At 39.5% G+C, this 23,731-nt stretch overlaps 1 protein-coding gene across 5 annotated transcripts; it reads left to right on the top strand.

Moving 5' to 3' along the window:
• The first annotated feature begins 4,183 nt into the window (after window positions 1-4,183).
• On the top strand, window positions 4,184-23,429 carry LOC103477276 (uncharacterized). Of its 5 annotated transcripts, none has more exons than XM_008430328.3 (18): window positions 4,184-4,509; window positions 8,946-9,023; window positions 10,318-10,394; window positions 13,101-13,209; window positions 13,311-13,405; window positions 13,612-13,980; window positions 14,069-14,128; window positions 14,761-14,820; window positions 15,204-15,292; window positions 17,061-17,111; window positions 17,294-17,332; window positions 18,490-18,681; window positions 18,777-18,890; window positions 18,972-19,068; window positions 19,711-19,826; window positions 19,906-20,079; window positions 20,869-20,958; window positions 21,501-23,429. In XM_008430328.3, exons 1-18 carry the CDS (start codon window positions 4,502-4,504, stop codon window positions 21,618-21,620), a joined length of 1,938 nt encoding a protein of 645 aa, XP_008428550.1. In that variant the 5' UTR covers window positions 4,184-4,501; the 3' UTR covers window positions 21,621-23,429. The 5 variants fall into 5 exon arrangements, with proteins under 5 accessions (XP_008428550.1, XP_008428783.1, XP_081456975.1 ...); XM_081600849.1 differs by lacking the exon at window positions 4,184-4,509 and adding an exon at window positions 6,329-6,384; XM_008430407.3 differs by lacking the exons at window positions 4,184-4,509; window positions 10,318-10,394 and adding an exon at window positions 6,357-6,384.
• Window positions 23,430-23,731: the final 302 nt, after the last annotated feature.

Here is a 23,731-nt window from a genome sequence, read left to right as displayed (position 1 = left end):
GATAGCAGGTCTTCCAGATGTAGCAGGTCTTTGCATCCCCAGAACCAGAACCAAACATGGAGAACATAGTGGAGTTTCTATGCTCCAGTAATCCAGAACAAACTTCCAGAAAACTGCAAAGATGCCAAAACGCTGACTTCCTTTGAAAAGAGGGTGAAAATCCACCTGTTTAGAGTTTACTTTAATTAATAATAAGTGCAGCATTTATCTACACATTGTGTATTTGGTTGCTGATTTTGACAATGGCATTTTACAAAATGTAACGTTTGTTGCTCGTTTAATAATTGGTTACTGTATTTACGTTTCTGCGGCATGAAGCACTTGCTGCCTTGTTGCTGAAATGTGCTATACAAATAAACTTGACTTGACTTGAAGACCCATTAAGATAAACAGAAGTTTGTGGTTGTCATGTGACAAAATGTGGAAAAAATGGCTCTGAGGTAAAACAATGGTTCTGAGGTAAAACAATGGTTCTGTAGGTATAGAATAATTAACCCTGGTAGACTTGTTGCACTAAGTTTTAATGCTTTCTGCTGATGGGACCTTGATAATGGATTGTCAGTGATGACTCAGGCCGTTTGAGTGTGTGCATGTCTGTGTGAGTGGGCCTTGTGTGTCACTGTCTATAGGTGTGTTCTCCCTCCCCCGTCTGTTTTCTTAAAACAAATCACTCTCTCATCTATCCTCCCTGTCTCTGCGCTCATGTTCCTTGATTATACACAACCCCTACTTAAGCTGTCTTGTTGCCTCAAATATACACCCACACACACATTTCACTCACTCTATTTTGATCACATTCCACCCCAATGACATTAGCTAGTGTATGTGTGCATGTGTCCCATGACATCAGCTGTTTGTTTGCATACTGTGATTGTGTCTGGGGCAAAAGCTGGGCAGATAAGCAGGGTGGGAGTCTATGTGTTTGCATGTGTGAGTGTGTGTGCGGGCGTGTGTGTGCGAGAGAGCATTGTGAGAGTTGAAGGGAACTGAGAAGGGAAATACCAGGGCATGAAAGAGAGCATTAAAATGTTCTGTCTGGAAATCAGTGGAGTTGGCACTAGCGATGGGCTTGGAGACTTTATTACAGACACTTTATTGTCGTGGAAACGATGATTGAGTGTAATTGTGTTTATCTGTCTCTGTCGCTCCTTCACCCCGGCTGAAGGAAACTGCAGACTAATGATAACACCTTCTGAGACGGTGGCATACACACTGATGCACGGTGTATTCACAATCATTTTGCTGGTGAAGCTCTGAAGTTATTAATAATTAAAGAAAGGGGCAGTATTATGTGTTTTCCAGGCACATAGTGCCATTTTATTGCATAGTCAAGTAACTATACTTGTCAGTAGTAGTTGTTGTAAGAAAGCTATATAAATCAAATATAACTTAAAAGAAATTTGACTTTCTAATTGAAATTGGGCCTCTGTCTCTTTAAGAAGTTTCTGCTCTTTAAGAAACTCTGCCTTCAGGGGGTCTTAACAAAATGGCTCCTTTATTAACCCTTTAGCAATGTTTTTACCAGCATTGCACTAATAGCTCATATAATGAGCTCAGCAGACGTGCAGTTTCACCAGGTGTTTGCTAATTGCTGCTGGCTAGTCTGAAGGAGCTGAGTGAGGCAGAAGCTCAGAAGCTTGGAAACTGCAGCTCTGAGGTGCAGCTTCACCCTCAAAGGCGGGGCTAGGTCCAACCAGGCATTTTGCACAGCTGAATGGTTGCCACGGAAGATTAAAGGACTTCTCAAAGATGCATGAAAGAATCAGGTATGTTCTGATGAGGGATTAACATTAGAGTATAATGTAAAGCTCAAAGTCCATTTTATATAATACTGCCTCCTTAACGATGTGGGCAGAATTTCTAAGTTTTGTACATCCAGTTTTCCCCTGAAATCACCTGTTGAAGAACCCGACCTGTGCGGTCTGTTCTGTGACTGCAGTGACAAGGTCAGATCGGGTTTATTTTAAGCTGCTTTTACAGAAACCATTCGGGAGCTCCTTAAAAGGTTGTTGTTTTGCTGAGTGTTTTTGGCGACACCTCACTTTGCTTTCTAAAAGGTTTGGCCTCAGGTGGTCACAAGTACCTGCTGCTTGGAGTGTTGGCGTTTCAGAAACGGAAAGTGTGTGTGTGTGTGTGTGTGTGTGTGTGTGTGTGTGTGTGTGTGTGTGTGTGTGTGTGTGTGTGTGTGTGTGTGTGTGTGTGTGTGTGGGTGTGCGTGTGCGTGTGTGTGTGCGTGTGTGTGTGCGTGTGCGTGCGTGTGTGTGTGTGTGTGTTTTTTTTCCTGCGTACTGAAGAAATCAAAGAACATGATTCTTACAGTGAACTGTTATCTCTTTGCTGAGGTGACAGTTTGTTTGTTGAAGCAGGTGTATGACGACGCCTTCAACTCCAACAAAACAGCAATGTGCAAACAGCAGGGGGTTCTGATATGGGCTTGTTTACTTAGTCAGGTGGGCCAGCAGGAGTCTCTCCAGGACCTTCATGTGGGATGTCAGAGTAACAGGTCTATTGTCATTGATGACTGAAGAGTGAGTTTTCTTTGGTACTGGAATAAATCAGGATTTCTTCCACAACACTGAAACCTTTTCTTGGGTCAGGCTATGACTATTGTGGTGCTGCAGAATCCCACATAGCTGCTCTAAAGACCTTCAGAACTCTGGAGCCGCCTTCTTTCAGCCAGCTAACCAACAGTGAGCAGCAAAATGTCAGGGAGTTCCCACGGTGTTTTACTCTGTGCTCAATATAATCGACAAAAACTTTGTTTTGTTGAAATTTTGTCTAATCAAGTAAATTGTAAACGACACAGTTTACAGTATTGTTTACCGTACAGAGTTTTTTTTTATCAGCTCTGTGATGAAAAAAGCTTAGATTTACTTTGGAAACCACAGCTTGTTTGAACCTTGATGTATCTTAAATTTTGTTTTATTTTTACAAGCACCTCTGACTGCATTCAGTTTTTGTGCACTTCTACCTCATCTTGTGTGTCTGTGTTGCCCTGTGATGGACTGGCAACCTGTCCAAAGTGTCCTCTGCCTCTCACCCAGTGACCGCTGAAGATAAGCACCAACCATACCCCTCCCAAACTCCCTGTGACCATGCAAGGGTACGCGGGTCTAGACAATGGATGGATGTATAGTAACAAGTCAACCACAAACACTTTCACCATACCCCATATTTTTATGGAATAACGGTAAAATTAACTGGTAAGATGAATAAACCATGACAATTCTGACATTTAAACAAAATAAATTCTGGCATTTAAATGATCTTAAATTTGATCATTTGAAAACTAAATGGGAGTTCTAGATCTGTAGCAAACGTTTATGTCTTTGATCTGTCTTAGCTAAATGGCTCCCCCTTGTGACAGATGGTTTAAATTACAGCGGGCATACGGGGATACCAGCTACCGACCCCTAACAGCATGACGTCGTTTGGTAGCATTGGTAGCTGCTTACTGCTGGGAAATGCAAAAGCGTCACCGGAAGCAGTTTGAAAGTGAACAACATCACCGGTGTGGTCGTGTACAGCTGCAGATAAATAAATAAATAAATAAATAAATAAATAAATAAATAAATAAATAAATAAATAGAAGGGGGCTGGCTGGCTGTGGTCCACATTTCCGGTGAGATATATATTTTTTGCTTTAACTGATCACATAAATCAATATTACACTTGATGGTTGTTAATTTATTAAATAATAGTAATAATAAACGGCTATCCATTGTTATGCATTACTGCAGTTGCAATACAGAAAATAAAGAAGAAAAGAATACAAAAATAAACTACATAAAAGCATCTAAAGCATTAATGCTGAGAAGTCTTCACTTAGAGCGTTTAATTTAACTATCACAAGTATGAATTTCACATTAGTTTTCAATTGCTATGTGTCAACTACAAAAGAGCGACAATTAAAAAATACTAGCGGAAGGACGGCAATTGAAAGATAAGCAAACAATATTAATAATAAAAGTGCCACTGTCAAATTCCAAAATGTTAACTGGTACTAGCAAACAAGAGTAGATGTACCTAATACTGGCAGTTGTTCACAGCCTTTTCTAAATTATTTTATTGTACTTTATTTGTTAGCTGTAACGTTTCACTTGTCTGAACTACTTCTATTATTAGTATTACTATTATCCTCACAAACGTCTTTATTTTGAAAATCTCACCCGGAAGTCTGTTTTAGCCTGTTAGCTTGACTACTGTCAACAAGCGGCGAAGCGAAGCCATCCCAACGACCGTCAGTGCTTGCACCGCAGCTTTACTCTGCTGTCATGGTATCCAAAATTAAAACCTAACTTAATGAAATACAACGCAGTTTAGTTTTAGCTTCGGCTATTTCGTAGCAGAAACTTGAGCGGGATTATGACGCTTTAAATGAAGCTTAATGGTTGAGTCTAACCTTCCAGAAAGAGGATTATCATCTCCTGAGCAACTGGAAACTGACAGTTGTGTTGGCTGTTAGCGACTTGTTCTGTTTATCTGCGGCAGACGGCTCTACATGACGAGGTAAGTTATGAACGCCCAGTAAACAACCGCTCCTCGTGCCGTGACACGGTTTGCGTTTAGGTTTCACACACTTTCTCCGCTTCATGTGTCCACCACATTGTTCTTCGTGATGCTACTTTTGTCGGTTGGGCACCCTGCTGCGTTCATGAACCACCCCGGCTTGTGGATACTGTGCTGCTTTATTTTATAAACATGTGCAGGCATTTCAAATCTGGATGTTTAAATTTATGTAAAATTTAAATGAAAAAAGACCATTATTTCCAACTTAACGGTTAAAAAAATAGATCTAAAACAATATCAGTATTTTTATGTGGAAAAGTAATTTATTAGAAGAAAAAAACCTGCTTAAATTAGCATTTATTGTCAAATTTATATTAAAAACACTAGTTGATCCTTTATAATTTTAAGCTAGAGTTATTCAGAGCTATTGTAGAGGGTTCAAAGACCCACAGGTTGCAAATATGTAAGATTTTAAATTTGAGTTTGTAAAAAATAAATTTTGGACTCAATAAAACTCACTGAAACAGTCTGTAATTTAGCACAGTAATGATTTACTATGTTGCTCACACACAATTGACATGAACACAAACAAAAAAAAAACTCTTCGTGTACAGTTCAAAAACATCACTCCCTCTTGTGGTGCCCCCTACAGTGTGTCATCCTGGGCTGTTTTTGTGTTGTAGCGTTTCCTTAGAAACGCAGCACCACTGTAGGGGTTTTCCTGAAAATGTGTTTAGTTGTCACACATATGTGACAACTAAACACTGTATCATCCTGAAAATTAAATAAATATATAAAACTTGGTGCAGAACGTCACTGCACCGATTTAGATCCAATCTGGCTACAGCAAAAGAACAGCTGTGCCTTACTGGAGCACAAATGGTTTGAATACATTCCTTATTACCAGGCACGGCTCCAAGGTCTCAAGTAGTTTGATTTCCAATCTAGAAGCACAATTATTCATTCATTCCCAAAAAGAGCCACAGAGTAAGCAAAATGAGACGGAAGAATCAGAAATAAACACAAAGAGGTGAAAAACGACAAAATGATGATGCAGATTCACAAGACTTTTAACCTTTAATATCAAATGTTAAATATAGCCATATTTGAAAACACATCCAGATGAATTTCAAAATTAAACAATGTATGTCCACAATATTGTCATGGTTTAGACAACACGTGGACTCCTGTTTGAACTAAATTATTATTAAATTACTAGGTATAATGATGAGGGCCTTGTACTTTTTCACATGACAAGCTTTATGAGGCACATAATATTCGGCTCATAAAGCTGATTCTCATTTGGTTATTAGGTTTACGACCTAACAACACAAAAAGACCAAAATAATAGTAATGGTTGTTATAGTGGGCTGCACAGTGGTGCAGTTGGTAGCACTGTTGCCTTGCAGCAAGAAGGTTCTGGGTTCGATTCCTGGCCCGGGGTCTTTCTGCATGGAGCTTGCATGTTCTGTGTGTGTGTGTGTGTGTATGGTTGTTTGTCCTGTCTGTCTCTATGTTGCCCTGCGACAGACTGGCGACCTATCCAGGGTGAACCCCGCCTCTCGTCCGAAACGTTAGCTGGAGATGGGCACCAGCACCCTCACTGACCCCACCAAGGGACAAGGGTGTATAGAAAATGGATGAATGGATGGGTTGTTATAGTGCAATTATCCCATTTTTAAAAAATCTGAAAAACTGCTGTTATTATATCTTTATACAACTTGGTTCTTTATTACTTTTTGGTGAAGTTACTATTGCTTCTTTGGATCTTCCACAGTGACCTATGAGGTTATCCTTCCATGAGGAACTACCCTAAACAAACACCAGAGCTACAATGAAATGGTTAAGATCAAAGAGTTTTCATGTGTTTTTCTGGTGATGTATGAGAGTTAAAGCTTCAGTGCTGGATTCACTGATTAGCCCATCTGCTGCTTATTGTAAACCAGAACAAAGAAAACTACCCATTGCCACAGACAAAACCAGAAAGCAACTATAGAAAGTGAGAGAATGCAAAGGAAACATCTGGATGGCACTGATGTAAACAGAATTTATTAGGTAGCAACCAGATCCAAGCGCTTCTGTACCTTCTACGCTGCTTTCAGGGTAACCGAGGAGACGACTTCTTTGTGTTTGAGTCATATTTCACTGGCATTGTCCCAGCAGTGTTGGCCACATCCTCCGCTATTTACCAGCCAGTTTGGCCCTGATTAAAACCAATTCACTGCATTCCATTCTAAGTTTGCCCCTTCCAACTGTACTCACATTCTTCCAAGATGTTTTCCCTTTTCCCCCGCCCCTTCTTTTTCCATTCAAGTTAAACCTAAACGTTCTCTGGCTGTTTTTCTGGCTGGCAGTGTTACCCTCCATTCACTTGCCTTCTGTGGTTTTGTTTCTTTTCCTCTAAAAAGTTCTTGTCTACATCCCTCTTTCATCTTAACCTTTTTTCGTCATTTTATCCACCCATCTTTTTTGTGACCTGTTTCTTCTTTTTTTCGTTTTTCGTCTAGCCTTTTAACAGTCTGGTTCTCACTCTTTTTTTTTTCACCTCTCTCTCTCTCATGCCATTTTTCCGTCTTCGTGTTTTGCCAGTGTCAACAGTTGGGCTCTCAGACCCAGCAGAAACGCCTCACGCTGCCTGCTGCTGAGTTTAAAATGTTACTCTTTATGTGCAAATTGCCCTGTTATTTCTCACCTAATTCCTCATTCGGGCCAGTGGTTTATAAATGTATTGCATTTTTTGTGGTTGTTGCTTTGTTTTACTTTTTTTTTTTTTTTTCACAGACAAATGTTGAGACCAAAATAAGGAGCATAATGTCCTGAGAGAGAATCAATTTCATTATCTCATTAGATGCTTGGTTTGCTGCTAATCTTGTTTGAGGAGAGAAACCAGAAGTGTAAATACACCATATAAAAAGATATGCCTGCTTTTTTCCCTCTCAGTGTTTGAAGTTAAATCCCTTGTAATTACCAAAATTGTTTCTATTTGCTAAATATCACAATAATGAGGGAATGAATATGTCAGAGTTATTGATTAATTTCTTTAAAACCAGAAGTTTATATGCATTTCCTGAGTATTCAGTAGTGTTGCCTTTGAACTGTATGCCTTCGATCAAATGATTTGGGTTTCCTACCATCAGCTTATAACAATAGTTTGTTGGAGTTCTGGTCCATTCCTCCAGACAGATCTGGTGGAACTCAGTCCGGTCTGTATGTTGTTTTGCTCTCACATGCCTTGGCAGATCAGCCCACAAATTCAGTTTAGATCAAGACAACCCCTAAAAAATAACTTTGTTGTCCTTAAGACACTTTGGAACCACTTTTGCTGCATTCTTTGGGCCATTATCCATTTGGACAATTCATTCATTTTAACTTCCTGACTGATATCTTTAGATGTAGCTTCAATAGTGCCGCTTAATGTTCTTCCCTTGTGATGCCATCTATTTTATGAAGTGCACCAGCTCTTCCCCAGTCTTGGGATGGTGTTGATTGGGTACAAGCATCTGTTTTTTTTTTTTTTTTTGGGGGGAGGGGGGGTTCCTCCAAATGTTTTGACAGTCATTATGTCCAAGCAGTTCTACTTTAGTTTCATCAGACCACAGGACATATCTTCAAGAACAAAGACCTTTGTTCCTTTGTGAAACTGCAGTCTGTCATTTTAAGTTAGTTTTGGAGAAATTGCTTCCTCTTTGCTGAGTGGCCTTTCAGCCCAATGACACCACTTGCGCCAGCATCTTCACAAAGCCTTTGACTTTTGTTGTGCTGGCTTTTGACTTTTAATCAGGCACTTTCTTTGGATTCTGATTTACTTCTTCGAAGGTAGATTTTGTACCCAACCTTTTTGTGCTCCTGGTGCCTTGAAAAAGTATTCACATTTGGGATGTTACAACCACAACGTGTTGGGTGTGTAGGTATGCAGTCGGTTGCCTGTTGAACCAACTTCATTCCAATTGGTGCTGAATATCTTTTTGGGTATTTCAATGTGTTCTTGATTTGATGTAGAGTTGGAGAGCCTGTAATATCAACAGGACAGTTAAAAAATGGGAATTACACAAGTTTTGTCCTTTTATTCAACACATAGTACAAACCTTACAAAGCCCAGTTGAACAGTTGTCCTCTCATCATACATAAAGTCTAAGAGTCTATGTAACACATTATCATAAATAATTGCTTAATTTCTTACTGTGACAGGCTTAGTTCCAACAGTCCAAAATCTGGAAAAGGGGACAGATTATCTGTGAAAGAAAAGCAGTAATGTCACCCTGCTTCACATGTATTTGTGTGAAAAGACTGTGCTGCTCATTCTGGATAAAGTCCCCTTTTGTCTGTTTTTGCACATGATCCCTGGTAGAACTTAAATCAGATTTTTTTTTTCCCCAGGGGAATGTTTTCATCTTCCTGACACTGTTTTCTGTTCACATTTTCACACGTCTGCACAGGCGGTTCTGTACGAGGCCTGGAACCCCGTCTCGCCTTTTCATTACAAATACGACTGTCCAACGATTTGAGAAAGAGCGGTGAGTTGTTGTGTTTTGTCTGGCTTTGCAAGATGCAGCTTTTAAAGAAGAGATTAAGCTTTGTGCTGAGGTATCAGGTCATGCTGACCGGGGAGGGAGTTGGCATGTCCACGAATTACAGTGCAAATTGCTCCCTCAGTTCATTTTCAGATGCATTAAAAAAAGGAAATGCTAAAATGGTTTTTTTTTCTTTGCTGTTGCTGTGGAGTCCAAATATTTTGAAACAGTTTTATCTCTATTGTCAGATAGGATCAGTGTTATGGTTTCAAAAATATGCTTCAACTAGAAATGGCATCATTTTGCATCTCTTTTTTTTGTTGATCAGTTGAGTAGCCTTTTCATCAAATACTTTTTTTATAATAGAGTAACTTCTTGGATGTCTACTTTTTACTTTTATTTGAGTAAAAATATGTTGATGTAGTTCTGCTCTTAAGTACAGGCTTTTAGTACCTCAGTAAGTAATGAAGATGTAAATAATTCTCCTTTTCTTGTGGAAGCTGAGATAATTCACTTTTGAATCATAATTTTAAAAGCAAAATTGATAAATATTGCCATTCTGACCCACCCAAAAGATGTTCAGTTAGAGAAAAATGAATGTACAACGCCTTGATGAATCAGTATTTTTTTTACCCACCTGTAGTTTACTGTCCATCGTATCAGAATGACCTTCTCCTGTTGCCTCTGTTGAAAATTTGATAAGATATAAACAATGGACGCTTCCATGCAAATGAATACATTGCACGAGAATCCTGGTCTTTATCATGAGAGAGGGGGGAAAAACTATTAATATCTAATCCCTAAACTCTACCTCAGTGTTGTTTAGTGTTACTGTAGCAGTTCTGACCTTTATTCTTCAGTGTGAAGATGTATTCCACAGTGTGGAGTCACGCCTGTGTGTGCAACATGGTTCAGAAGAGAAACACTCACTGTCCTGTTGTTATTTATTGTAAACAGAGAAAGGCCTGTTTCCACTGCACTGGAAGGCACAGTTAGCATGGTGATGCTATTACTGTCTGCTTGCATAAACATCACCTCTTCCTGGTTTACCTTTTTTGCTTTAACTCGGCGGCGGTTGATAAACAGACAGAAGGTAATGTTAAGCCTTTAAGCCAGACAAGATCTCATTGGAAAAAATGTTTGTGTCTCATTTTCCTACTAATGCTAATTAGTCAATATGAAATGTTTGGACGACAGTGTTTTCTGTGTGCATGCGTGCTGTCATACAGACTTCCTGTCTGTTGGGTCGGGACTGCCACAGCTTCCCCTTCTGTCATCATCTGCCGCTCTTTTTTAGTCAGTGTTGTAGTTGCGCTCGGCTGCACATTCGAACCCACGTTAGTGACTTCAGGATTCCTGCCAACTTTGACCAGGGTAAGAATTTAAGACAATACGAGTTTCTTTCTCTGCTGAAAGTTTGACATCTCGGTTACGTTCTCGTGAGTTGAGCGTTGACTGTCTCTCTGCTGGTTAACACCCTGTCGAGAAGATGGGCTGATGATTAGAACCGGGTTCTTTCTAAGTCTTCGTCTGTTTGAATTACTAAGTTGTAAGTAACTCTGCTCAAATGAGTTTGGTCAGTTTATGGGTCTATTAATATATGGCCATAATGACACCCACAGCTCTGGGAGCCTGTAGTTACAACTTTAGCTCTTCTTAGCATGCTAATGTGTTTCCACTAATGGAGCTTGCATTAAGGTTCATGCTCCTTTTGCTTTTTCTCATTTTATAGCCACAAAATTGAATGTATTTTGAATTTTATTTGATGCACAAACTCAAAGTAGCACATTTTTGTGGAGTGGAAGTATTTATTGTACAGCACATTTCAGCAACACATGCAGTTCAAATTGCTTTACCTGATTAAAAATATAACAATTATGAACATAAAACATCACATTTTCTCAAATGCCATAATCTAAAGTCATTATAGTAAAATATTGGAATGAAGACGAGAACTCTCAGTTTTCAATGTTCCAGTTAATATTGACCAAAAATAACTTTAAACAGATGGGGTTTTGACCTTGCTTTGAAGGAACTCAATGTTTCGGCTTTTTTGCAGTTTTCTGGACATTTGTTTCAGATTTGTGGTGCATGAAGGCAGACCGCTGCTTCTCCGTGTTGGGTTCTGACTCCGGGTAAGCAGAGACTAGAACCAGAGGGAGGTTTACACAAGGACAACAGCTCTATGACGTATTTTTGTTCCACGCCATTCAGTGATTTGTGAACTAACAACAGTATTTTAGAGTCTATCCTCTGAGCTACAGGGAGCCCATGTAGGGACTGAGATGATGTGAACACAAGCAGCAATGTTCTGGATCTGCAGAACATTGCAGATCCAGCTGTCAGATTAACTTCTTAGGCAAACCTATGAAGAAACTATTGCAGTAATCAATGCGACTAGAGATAAATACATGTAAGAGTTTTTCTAGATCTTGCTGTGACATTAGACCTTTAATCCTGGAGATGTTCTTCAGGTGACAGAAGACTGACTTTGTGACTGTCTTAATGTGACTCTGAAGGTTCCGGTCAGAGTCCATCACTACCCCAGATTTCAGGCCTGATCCGTAGTTTTTATCTGTGATACCGAAGCTGTATGCTGACTCTAGATTATTCCTCTCAGTTCCAAAGACAGTAACTTCAACATATCAGGTGTGTAGTTTTAACGTAGAGCTCACCAGAGCGTTGGCACAGTCAGATGTAAAGCTGCGAGCAGTTTACTCTGCTTATCTTCACTGTGAGAACACATCTTTAACCAATCGGACCGCACAGCTTAAAGTTGCTGTTGCATCATCGTTGGGATTCCTTGTGTTACTGGCAGGTGTTACTGTTTGAGCTTATCCTGCAAGTGTGACCACAAGCTAACAAAGCAGCTGAGACCAGGTTGCTCCCTCCTTCTATCAGTCTTTTTTGATTGAACAGTAAGATATTTTCCTTTAAGTTCACCGGCTCTGTTGAGGTCTGCAGGAGGTACGTGTGTGTTTTTGTTTGCATCACATCGCAAGAGCAATTGTTTGCATGTCCTGTACAGTTGCGCTTATGTACTCCTGCTGTGTAACCCCAGGGTGTGGGCAGTATTAGTTGGATTACACATGCGCAAGATTAACTGCAAAAGCGCCTTTTAAAGACTTAACTGTTGGCATGGCTACCACCACCACTGCTGTTTTATGTTTCACTGCTGCTGTGCCACCACAGCGTGTTGCTCCTTCTACGGTTGTATCCACTACTATTATTATGGCTGTGTGAATGAATTATTATTATTATAAATTATTAAACTACTCCCAGCTGGGATGTGGAGAGTCTGCATGTCTTTCCTGTGAGCATGGATTTGTTGTTAAAATCAATTTCAGTTATTGATAGTAAATAAAATAAAAAAATCAATCGGTGTGATCGTAAATGTATTTTTTACTAATTTCTCCTTTGTTCACGGAAGGATCAGTAAATATCAGTAAATTTGAAGATATGATTAAATGCAGTTACTGTGTAAAGTTTAGTAATACAAACCACACTATTTTTAAGTAAGTGTTGTCCAGAAGACGCCTGTTTCAAATGGGAATTTTTTTTAAGAACAATGTGTTTGTGGCGCTATGAATGCTGAGCCATGCAGTCACCTGAAAAATAGGTAATACATAGTTATTGTTGTTTTTTTTTTTTGCATAATCTTTATCGTTATCATGATAGTTCCACAAAATATTGCAATAAAATTCTAAGTCTATATCTCCCACTCGTTATATATTGTCTTTAACTGATATTTACCAATCTTTACTACCCTTCTGACATCTTGAAAAGAAACAGGCAGCCTGCTGGCTTCACCATTGCTTCCCACAATTCTTTGCTACATCACTGTTACTGTCACATGACCAAACATGACGAACCTTTTCCTTTTCCCGTCTAGAAATAAACAGCAACAAGATTTAATTAATTAGCAGTTGTTAATATCGACTCCATTTTATTTATCAAACTGAAACCGATACGTTAAAACTGACTAATTTCAACCAATGCCGATGTTAGTGCCGATATATTGAATATCGCTAGTAAAACTACCTTTCTTAATCCTATGATTTCTTCATCATATCTCTTCAGTCATGGCTCGTAGGAGTTCTCGCCTGGTGTCTGGTGGCTACTACCATTCAGATGAGGAATCCGACTCCAGCAGTGTGACCAACATATCCTACAGAGAAAACCCTGTCAAGCAAGTATCTCCAGTATTTATGTGCAAAGCATAGATTCTGGCTTGGAAATCCAACTCGAGTCCCATGTGTGATTGTTCTCTGACAGCCATTTGTCCTCCAGGGTTTTCAAGAAGAAGTCCGGAGGTCGGAGGTCGGCTTCCCGCACGAGCAGCAACTGCAGTTCTGCCAGCCCAGAAACTCCGGTCCCTGAGCCAGGCCAGTAGACTCTGTGACTCCTGAACATTTAGTCAGATCTCTGTTGTAGAGCTCTTTTCAAAACAGCAAAGCTAAATAATTACTAATTTAACAAAACCATAATAATTAGACAGCTAATTAAATGTCCTGTCGTCCGTCACACTGAGGAAGCACCATCCATGTGGGAATGGGACAATCTGACACGACAGCTCTCTGTTCCCTTCCAGGTCTGACGGCAGGGAGCGCTCCCACCCTGTCGCCCCTGAGGAGCGTCACCTTCGCCCCCACCTCGCCGACCCCTCGGCCGGCTCTGACTCCGTCGCCTCCTCAGAACCACACGTCCAAGCGATGCTACTCGATGACCCCGGAGAGGAGCTCTTCTCCTGGCCACTGCAGCACCGGCCTGCAGCCCAGATCCAAAAACAAGGAACAGAGTCAAAGTGGCGTCGACAGCTCAGGGTACTCGTCTGCCGAGGGCCCCTACAGGAAGCCTTCACCTGCTCCCAGCACAACCAGAACCCTGCCCGGCAATAGTGGTGCAGCTCCCAGTCCAGGATACAGGAGCAGGATCAGTGGTGCCTTTTCTAATCTAATGAGTGAGTACTACTTTGTGTTTTGTGTGCGTGCGTGTGTGTGTGTTTCTGGAGAACCCTAATGAAAGTCTTTGTCTCTACTCTGCAACAGATTCAGCCTCAGTGATGGCTGCTCATGCACACAGAAAAGTGCTTCATCTCACATCTTCAGGTTCGTCATCTTCAGTTGTGTTTCCACTGACCATACAAGTTCACATTTCGAAAATAAATTAGCTTAATGGAAACACATAATTTTTAAACTTTTTTTTTTTTACTAAAAAGTTTTGGCGCTAGGGTAGATAGAGGTAGGGTTTTTTTTTGTTGTTGTTTTTTTTACCGTATTGGTATTTTGCAAAACTGCTAAGTTTGCCATGAGAAGACAAGCAGGTTTGTCATCTATTGCTTTGTTTGGGGACATAGTGAGATTTATGGGCGTTCTAGAAACAGACAACAAAGGTTCTGATTTGGTATGTAAAATACCAAAATACTTTGGTGTGCAAAAAATAATTAAAGCAATTTTTACACCTTACAATCTAGAAATAAACATCGGTTGTCGATATCGGACTGATGCGTTAAAAAAGTGACTAACAATAACATCGGACAGTAACAATATTATTGCCGATGAATGGTGCATAACCTAGACAACGGCAGTATTTTTATTACTTTTTAACATCTGCCTGTGGATCATAAGCTGCTTTCACATGCCAATATTTATGTAAAAATTGCTTCTTGTGATTTTTCTAGCTTATAAAAATATCTCTGTAAGTAAAACATGAGTTCTCTTTCTTGCATCTAACGATTCAGTCAGGGACCGGACGAAGAAGGCTCTCCTGCTGGCCCTCCTGCTCCTCATCATACTTCTGTGTAAGTTACGCCAACATTCAACGTATCTGAGCCTGCTTGGTTATCTGGTTGATGTTTCAGTCTCGTGTTAAAGACACTAACATTATTCTAGCAGATCTGTGGAGATCTCTGCAGATCACGTTTCTTTTTAATGAAAGCAGGACACGCCCTTTTGCGGCGCTGCTAGAGCCGCTGTCGTGTGAAGGGCTTAAAGTGATCGAGAGCAGGGTTTTCCCCAGGAAATCAGAGGAGGTGGCAGGGTCTGACTCAAAGCAGCCGTGTTTCATGTTCCACCCCACAGTGACCCAACGTGTCACGCAGCAGTTCAATGACGCTGTAGTTACTGTGTGTTTCTGACTGCCTTATCTGAAGCGTTGTTTTTCCCTCTTTATTTTTTTCTCCAGGTATTTGGTTGCTTCTTCCTTTTTTCACCTCTTTCGTCATTCGCACACAACCCGGGATTCAACCCAGCACCTTCCACACAACTGTGGTGGTAGGACTCGGCTACAGCTTGTGTGCTTCTCTCTGTGTGTCTGTGCTGGTTAAGCCGGTTTCCACGGTGCCCTGCTGGGAAAAACTATTCTTTCCTCTTACAGATTTGTTCTGTTCTCACTAGAGATGCACCGATCTGATATTAATATCGTTATTGAAATTAATTCTAGATTTGGTTTTTGCGACAATGTGGCTGATCAATAAGAGTCAATCTATTGACTTGGTCTATTGTTAGACCCAGTTTTAAAAAGTAGGTCAAGGTCAGTCCAACGCAGTATTAAAAATGTAATGGGAACTGGAGGGACTGGGGCTGAACAGCTGTATTGTCATAACAAAACCATTAACCAGGGATGGATGGATGGATGGATGGATGGATGGATGGATGGATGGATGGATGGATGGATGGATGGATGGATGGATGGATGGATGGATGGATGGATGGATGGATGGATGGATGGATGATGGATGGATGGATGGATGGATGGATGGATGGATGGATGGATGGATGGATGGATGGATGGATGGATGGATGGATGGATGGATGGATGGATGGATGATGGATGGATGGATGGATGGATGGATGGATGGATGATGGATGGATGGATGGATGGATGGATGGATGGATGGATGGATGGATGGATGGATGGATGGATGGATGGATGGATGGATGGATGGATGAATGGTTGGTGGGATGGATGGATGGATGGATGGATGATGGATGGATGGATGGATGGATGGATGGATGGATGGATGGATGGATGGATGGATGGATGGATGGATGGATGGATGGATGGATGGATGGATGGATGGATGGATGGATGATGGATGGATGGATGGATGGATGGATGGATGGATGGATGGATGGATGGATGGATGGATGGATGGATGGATGGATGGATGGATGGATGGATGGATGGATGGATGGATGGATGGATGGATGGATGGATGGATGGATGGATTCCTAATTGCACTTTGTGAAACAATTGAAATGAAGTGTGTTGCAGTTTATTTGTGTGTGTTTGGCCATGGTTGTCAGCCTGTTGTTTTTGTCAGTTTCTTTATTATTTATTTTACATTGGTTGTTCTACCGACTGAACAAATTAAAGTTGTTTTTCACAACAAGCTTGTGAAGGTATTTGTGTAATTAGCTGTCTTCTTTACTGGTGCAGAGTTATCAAATACATTTGTAATTCGGTACATTTATGTCTGTGTTTAAAAAAAAAAAAGAAACGTTTTAATCCAGTTAGCTGTGTTTCCGTATCAGATCAGTATCAGCTGATACTAAACTTCAGATATCGGTATTGGAAGCGAATAAAGTGGATCCGTGCATCTCTAGTTTTTGCTACTTTGTAAAACGGAAATATTTCAGGTTCTCAAACAAATTCTGATATCAGACAAAAGTTAATCTGAGTAAATTCAAAAGCTGCATTTTACTTTATGAGTCACATGCAGGCCTGATCTCTGCAGAGTTTTAAAGTGAAAACCAGTTCTAGCTAAATACTCCAACTCACATTTAGACTGACGTGAAAAAAACAAACTTTCTGAAGGTTTGTGTTTGCTGTCACATAATAACGTACTTTGTAGAAAGGGCATCATGTCCACAGTCAAAATATGGTTTTAGTAAGTAGTGAGAGCATGAAGAGGTGTGAACATTTATTTACAACCTGCTTGTTTTAAAAGATGCCGTGTGTTCTAGCTTTGCTCACAGCTGTGATGTTTTCTTTTCACCTTTGAGTTGATTATTAAAAGTATATTTTTCTTCCATCCAGGATCCAGATGTCGTTTCTGCTGCTGTACAAGCAAAGATGCAAGATTTTCTGGTAAGACAAAGGAAATGCATCAATAGAGAAAAAACTAGAGAGAAATTTAACATTTGTAATATTTAGTTATTGCAAATGGTATCGAACAATAAATAAAATAAGTTGCTTAGAATGGATTCGAGGCCTGATCCCTGGTCCAGAAACAGATTTTTATTAAATCTGTTTGTGTTTTTCTATCCCAGGTGGCCCTTCAGCTGAAACAGGAACAGCTTCTCTGTCAGGTTGGCTTACTTTTGTGTTTGTTCCTCTTTTTTTTTTTTTTTGGTACATTTATCCAGCTGTCATGGCAGCATCTATGGTGATCAATTCATACAATGTAAAGGAAAATCTAAATCAGAACAACCTTCACCTTCATTTTCTCTTCAGCTGCCAGAGATCACTTGACAAAAAGAGAAAATGTCATTATTGCATTTTAGCATACAAATGGCATACAAAAGTGATTGTTGTATGTTTTGTTGGAGAAACTTTTGGAAAAAACAGCTAAATGAATCCATTCACCAATGATAACAGCAGAAGCAAAATTATGTCATTTTAACCCATCAACAAATTTAGATTTTAATTGGACTGAAAGCATTGTCTTTATATTTATGTATCAGCAAATTGGCTGGAAAACTGAGAATTTGTTCTCATTTGGCTGAACCAAATCCAGTGTCCTGTTTTATTATATTCATTTTTATTTTTTAACGTCCTTTAATGAGACGTTTCTGTTATTTAAGATTCTTTAAAGAAAATGAGGTTCAGTTTAACTTATCTCAGCTGCGCCTATGGTGACCTCTGGTGCCTGAGACGTGAAACTGCAGAAATTAAAGATTTTCTGTTGGATTTTTATTTGCGGTTGCAGGTTTAAAAACGAGCGTGCTTTATTTTTAATAACTTTGATTATATACAATGACAAAAATATATTTAATAGCTCTTATGTCTAATATTTTAACCTCATTACTTTAATTTTCTGACATCACTGGGATTTAATAATAATAATTATACCTTCTATTTACATAGCACTTGTTTCTTTTTTTTTTGATGGATAAATTTCAAATCTGCTCAGATTTCTTTCTTTTTTTTCCAGAGTGAGACACGATGTGTCGGTTTTGATAACTTTTTTGAAGTACATAAAATCATTATTGGAAAACTGCGTTTTGTGTTTATCTTAGTTTGATACTAAAATGTCTCTGAGAATATGAATTGTGAGAGTAATTAAATGAGCCAAAACAGAAGAAATCTGGGAGTGGGGTTGGGAGCGGAGGGCAAATACTTTCTCATAGCTCAGTCTGTACACAATGTGCAGAATGAGTGTGTGATTATTTTGATAAATAACTGCCTGCCCGTAAGGAGCAGCAGTATCCACACCCACCAGCTTCTCTGTATCTTTCTCCCGCAGCTGAAGGAGAAACTTCAGCTGGACGTGGATTTCCTGAAGGCGAAGATCGAGTCGGACTCTGACATCCGCCGCCTCCTGCAGCAGGAGGTTTCTGGTCTGGGGAAGCAGATGGATAATCATCAGCTGGACAGCCGCTCCACTGCTGCCAGCCTCAGCCTCAAGATCCAAACTCTGGAGACCCAGAACGCCAAGGTAACCCACGGAAACGTGTCTGACTGGCAGAGACGTTTCCTCCCTCCCCCAGCATTTTGTTCCGGTTTCACCGAGGCTCCTCTCTGTTGCCGTAGTTGTCCCAGGAGCTGTCCTCCATGCAGGCGACGCCGCCTCCAGACTCCGCCCACAACAAGCTCACACCAGAACTCCAGCAGGCCATGGAGAAGTGGCTCACTGACCGCATCAAGGTAGCCAGTCTGGACATCGTCATGGAAGTGTGAACTCCTAACTGTGTGTGTTTCTTACTGTTGGCTCTGTTCTTCAATCAGGAACAGAAAACAAACAAGCTGGAGTTCAAAATGGACTGCACAGGGTGTAGACGTCCAGAGGCGGACAAAATGCCTGACTTTGCTCTTGAGACTCAAGGTCAGAAGTTTAAAATCTCCTGCATGATGTTTGTGTTTAAAACTCTACCAAGTCTGTTTGGTACGGAAGCCGAGACCACAGATACTTTCCCCCGATGGTTTTCTCCAGATAACGAACTAATTTGATGATAGTTTTCTCCAGATAAGTTAATTTCCAGATCTCTTTGTTGAGATAAGTTGATTAGTGTGTATGTGTGTTTTAAGCCTGATTCCATTCTGCCTGTCATGACAGCCTGAGAGGACTTCTAAGTGTAAGTCATGGCATGTGTGTGTAACCATAACTCATTATCTCCAGAAAACCATTGAAAAACTAAATCACGATAACGGAAGAAGCTATTATCTGAAGAAAAGTTATTTCCTGATAACAAAACATCTTGTTATATTGAGGAGGAGAAATAAACTACGCAAATACGGCATTTCTCGGCTTCCTTAGGTTTTATATTTTTTCAAATAAAAACCCTCCACCCCCCAGAAATATTTAAATATTTATATCAATCTGAATGTTCTTCTGAGTATGTGTAAAATATCTTGTTATTTTTAATTGTGCATTGAAGACGCACAATGACCGTTTCTTCTTTCCATTAACCCGGTCTTTTTGTGTGTGGGTGTGTGTGTGTATGTGTGTGTGTGTCTGTCTGTGAAGGTGCCAGCATCGTCAGCACGCGGTGTTCAGAGACGTATCGCATTCGCTCGGCATGCTTCGTTGTCTTTGGTTTCCCTCTCTGGTATCCGTCTGAGAGCCCGCGCACCGTCATCCAGGTACCACATCCTGTCTGCTCCGTCGCTAAACGTTAGCTTTCCCAGGCAGGCTTGCTAACGAAGCCTGCTGTCCCTCCAGGGTTACCCGGTACTGCTCCCTGGGAAATGCTGGGCGTTCCACGGCGTCCAAGGCACCCTGGTCATCTCTCTGTCTCACCCCATCAGGATAAGTCATGTGACTCTGGACCACCTGCCTCGCTACAACTCCCCCACCGGCCACATCGACTCGGCACCGAAAGACTTTGAAGTCTACGTGAGTTCTACGATGCTCCACGTGTTATTTTTTTGTTTTGTGTGTCCTGGTAGCTCAAACATAACTCTGTGGTGGGACTGGTTGCCCTGCAGTGTCAGTGACACGTTTTGCACTACAAATCTCTCCTTTCAGCTGATTGGAATACATTTGTGGCACCACATGCCTTTCAGGCAGCAAGTCAGCCGGTTACAAAAATGACAATAACACACAGCAACATAAAAGAGGAAAAATGATAAGTGATTCAAATGTCAGTAATGGATAACTTTCTGCAATTATTTCAGCTTGTTCATTAGCAAATATAAAATGTAGAGATTTATTCATCCCTCCCACTGTATTTAAATTGAGGGTAAAAAAAATCCATTGGCAAATATTGGAGCTGACTTTTATAAATCAAATGTGATGCACTGTGTTTATTATGTCATTTCTATTTCAGAAGATCTAACCGAGCCTTAACTGTGCTCCAAACCTTCATATTGCTAATCTTGTATGAAACATATTATTATGATTAATATTTTGTATTTTTGTTATTATCTAATGGTGGAACTTGATTTAAAAAAGAAAAACAACTTGCACACAACAATAGTTTCTTCAGTAAAAAAGTCAAATTGAACTCCCAGTGGCTTTGTCAACCATCGCTGTTGTTTGTAGTTGTGCGTCAGATTTACCAGAAACACGCAAAGACTTTTGTTTAAAAAAAAACAAAATAAAAAAAGAATGTGATTAATTGCGTTAACACACATGTATAGAGCTTCATTAACAGCAGCTTTCCTCTGTTTCTTTCTCTTCCAGGGATTGAAAAATGACACAGAAGAAGGAACGCTGCTCGGGAAGTTTTTTTATGATGAAGACGGAGAGTCAACTCAGACGTTTAAACTGCCTGTAAGTTCAAATTGGTCTGTGTTATACGGCGATGTTTTAGGGATATTGTAAATTTTTTTTAAAAAAACTAAAAAAGAGGAGTGAATTTCCACCAGAAGTTTCAGAAATTTTGAGATTCATCTCAAAAATTTTGTACAAAAGAACTTCAAAGTTTCTGAGTTTGAAAAGTCAAAAATTTTCTAGAAAAAAAAACTAACTTAAAAAACTTTAGATTAATCTCAGAAGTTTCCTAGAAAGAAACATTGAAATTTCAGAGCATCAAAAGTGGAAAATGTTTGACTTGCAAAAAATGTTGTTTTTTTTTGCAAGTTTTTTTTCCAGCAAACTTTTGACTTTTTAAACTCTTTCAATTTCTGAGATTTTTGGCAGAAATGTTCCCCTCCTTCACTTTTCTATCTGCAACATCCCTAATAACCCGTCGTACTATTTACCAGTACATCTCGTTCCTGTTTCCATAGTAACAGAATACAGTCTAACTCTTCATTAACCTCTCTCGCCACTCATCTCTTCCATTTGTCTCCCTCTCCCCTGCTCTCGCTCAGAACCCCAGTGACGAGGTGTATCGGTTCGTGGAGCTGCGAGTTCTCTCTAACTGGGGTCACGTCGAATACACGTGTCTTTACCGGTTCCGTGTCCACGGGAAGCTCGCCGCCCACGTTTGAGAATCCCTTTGCATCACGTGTTTATAGACATGAAAGTTCTCCCTTATTGTCCGATGAGTAAAGGACTCATTTCTACTGAAAAGGTGTTGAGTAACGTTACTCCTGTTCCAGCTGTCCAGCAGCAGGTTGATTTTTTTGCAGTGATTTATTTTTGTTTTTTTTGGTAATATTAAAGTTAGAGGAGCTCTTTGTGCAGCGCACAATTAGCTTAGCGGACAGAAGAATGAAGTTTGATCAAACGTCTGCCTGGTGAAACCTTTTAGTAGCATGAGGTTCTGGTAACTTTATGCTTCCAATCATGAGCGTGCCACTAGATCATTTTTAATATTTTTGCTATTGATTATTTCTATTTATGAGTATTTTCCCGTTTCGTGGTTCAGTGTACTAGCATACGCAAGAATTCTTTTCTAGTTAAGTGGTGTTTTTTTTTGTTCTGCTTTGTTTTACTAGTTCTTCTGATTATAAAACGACTGAGCAAGACTGAATTAATAAATAATATTGTTGACACAAATAAGGTGTCAAAACAAAACAAAAATTTGCACATTGTGACTAACAGGTTCTGTCCATGTTGGACGACTTTTTGAAATAAATTTTCAATTTTTGTCTCACCGCCATGATCGATCACATTTTGATTGACTAGTGAGAATCATGGCAGGCAGCAGTGGAGCAAATTTAATCAGTATTGTGTCTTATTGAGGTAAATTCTAAAAAAAAAATGCAGCTTTGTGTGATTATATTTTGCACTTTTTTAGGAGACTTTAGTGTGCTTATTTAATTTCTGATACTTGAAATACTTGAACATGTTTTTTTAATAGATGCCATGCTAATCGCATGAAAGATCTCTTTCCATTTCCTTGTACTGAGGAGTTTATAGGAACTTTTCAAGCTAAACTGCTGTTTTTATTTGTTAGCCAAAAATATAATTTATAAATCTATATTATTTGCTTTGAAGGATAGACTTGACTACAACTGTATTCTTAAATCATTAAAAATTCTCATAAATGAATCAGAATTTTAATTAATTGGCAGAACTGCCAGTACCTTTTGTTTTATGTCATATACATATTAAGCATATGTATTAATTTACTCAGATACGCACTAGATATGATGGAAGATCATTTATTCCTACCCACCTTTTCAAATCTAAATCTAAATTCAGGATCTGTTTCTTCTCAGAGATCGTAGCACAGGTTTGAGATCGCTTCAAAGTTTAAGGTGATTTCTATTTATTTTTATACATGTCTGACTCATTACCACCCATTTTTAAAAGCCGCTGCACAAATAGAATCAAACAAGATGGCGGGTAAAGTCCAACCGAAGTGCTACTTTTTAAAACAGACTTTGTGTCTTTCATCCTCGTATTAAAGTGCAAAGAACTGAAGTAAAGAAACTCTTTGCTTAATCTCCGATTTTATTTTTTTATCAGTTAAGAAAACTGATCATCCCTGAATACGCTTTACTAAACAATGAATGTCTTACATCTTTACAACATAATGCTTGCGTTTATGTTGTAAATGTTTGGTTTTTTTGTTTTTGTTTTTTTTACGGTGTGTTGAGTTCTTTTACTGGCTTTTCTGTCTCGACAACTCAACATATGTAACTCTTAAGCTTTTGCATAAATAAATCTGTGTGAGAAAGTTGGGGGGGGAGGGATGAATCATATTTTTGCTTTTTTCTGTTTTCTTTAATAAAAACAAAGTAGAAAAATTGCCCAACTGCTTCAATTTTGAAATGAAGTCATCACACATGCAGACTCCGTTAAACTAGAAAATTTGATAAAGTTATTGTTTAATAAAGGATTATAACATCTTTGTTGTTGTTTTTTTTTTCTTTCCTGCTGAAATTGGTAGAGTTGGAAAAATCTGCTCAGAAAAGAAACGTTATGTTGACAGATCGTGAATAATCTAACAGAAAAATGGAAAAAGTTTGACTTAAGACAAATGTCACCATCAGATTTTATTTTTGACTTGGTAATGTAGCAAGGATAAGGCTATTATGTTGTATTTGTACATTAAAAGTTCTCATCAGTCTCATATAATGCTATTAATGATCTGAATGATAAATTACCTTAGTCATTGCACCACCTTGTTGCACAGTTTAAAGAGAAATAA

The sequence above is a fragment of the Poecilia reticulata genome, chromosome 1, assembly GCF_904066995.2.
Source record: "Poecilia reticulata chromosome 1, P_reticulata-male-v2, whole genome shotgun sequence".
Taxonomy (NCBI): domain Eukaryota; kingdom Metazoa; phylum Chordata; class Actinopteri; order Cyprinodontiformes; family Poeciliidae; genus Poecilia; species Poecilia reticulata.
The sequence above is the reverse complement of the archived record's forward strand: the minus strand, read 5'-3'. Positions and strand labels throughout refer to the sequence as shown.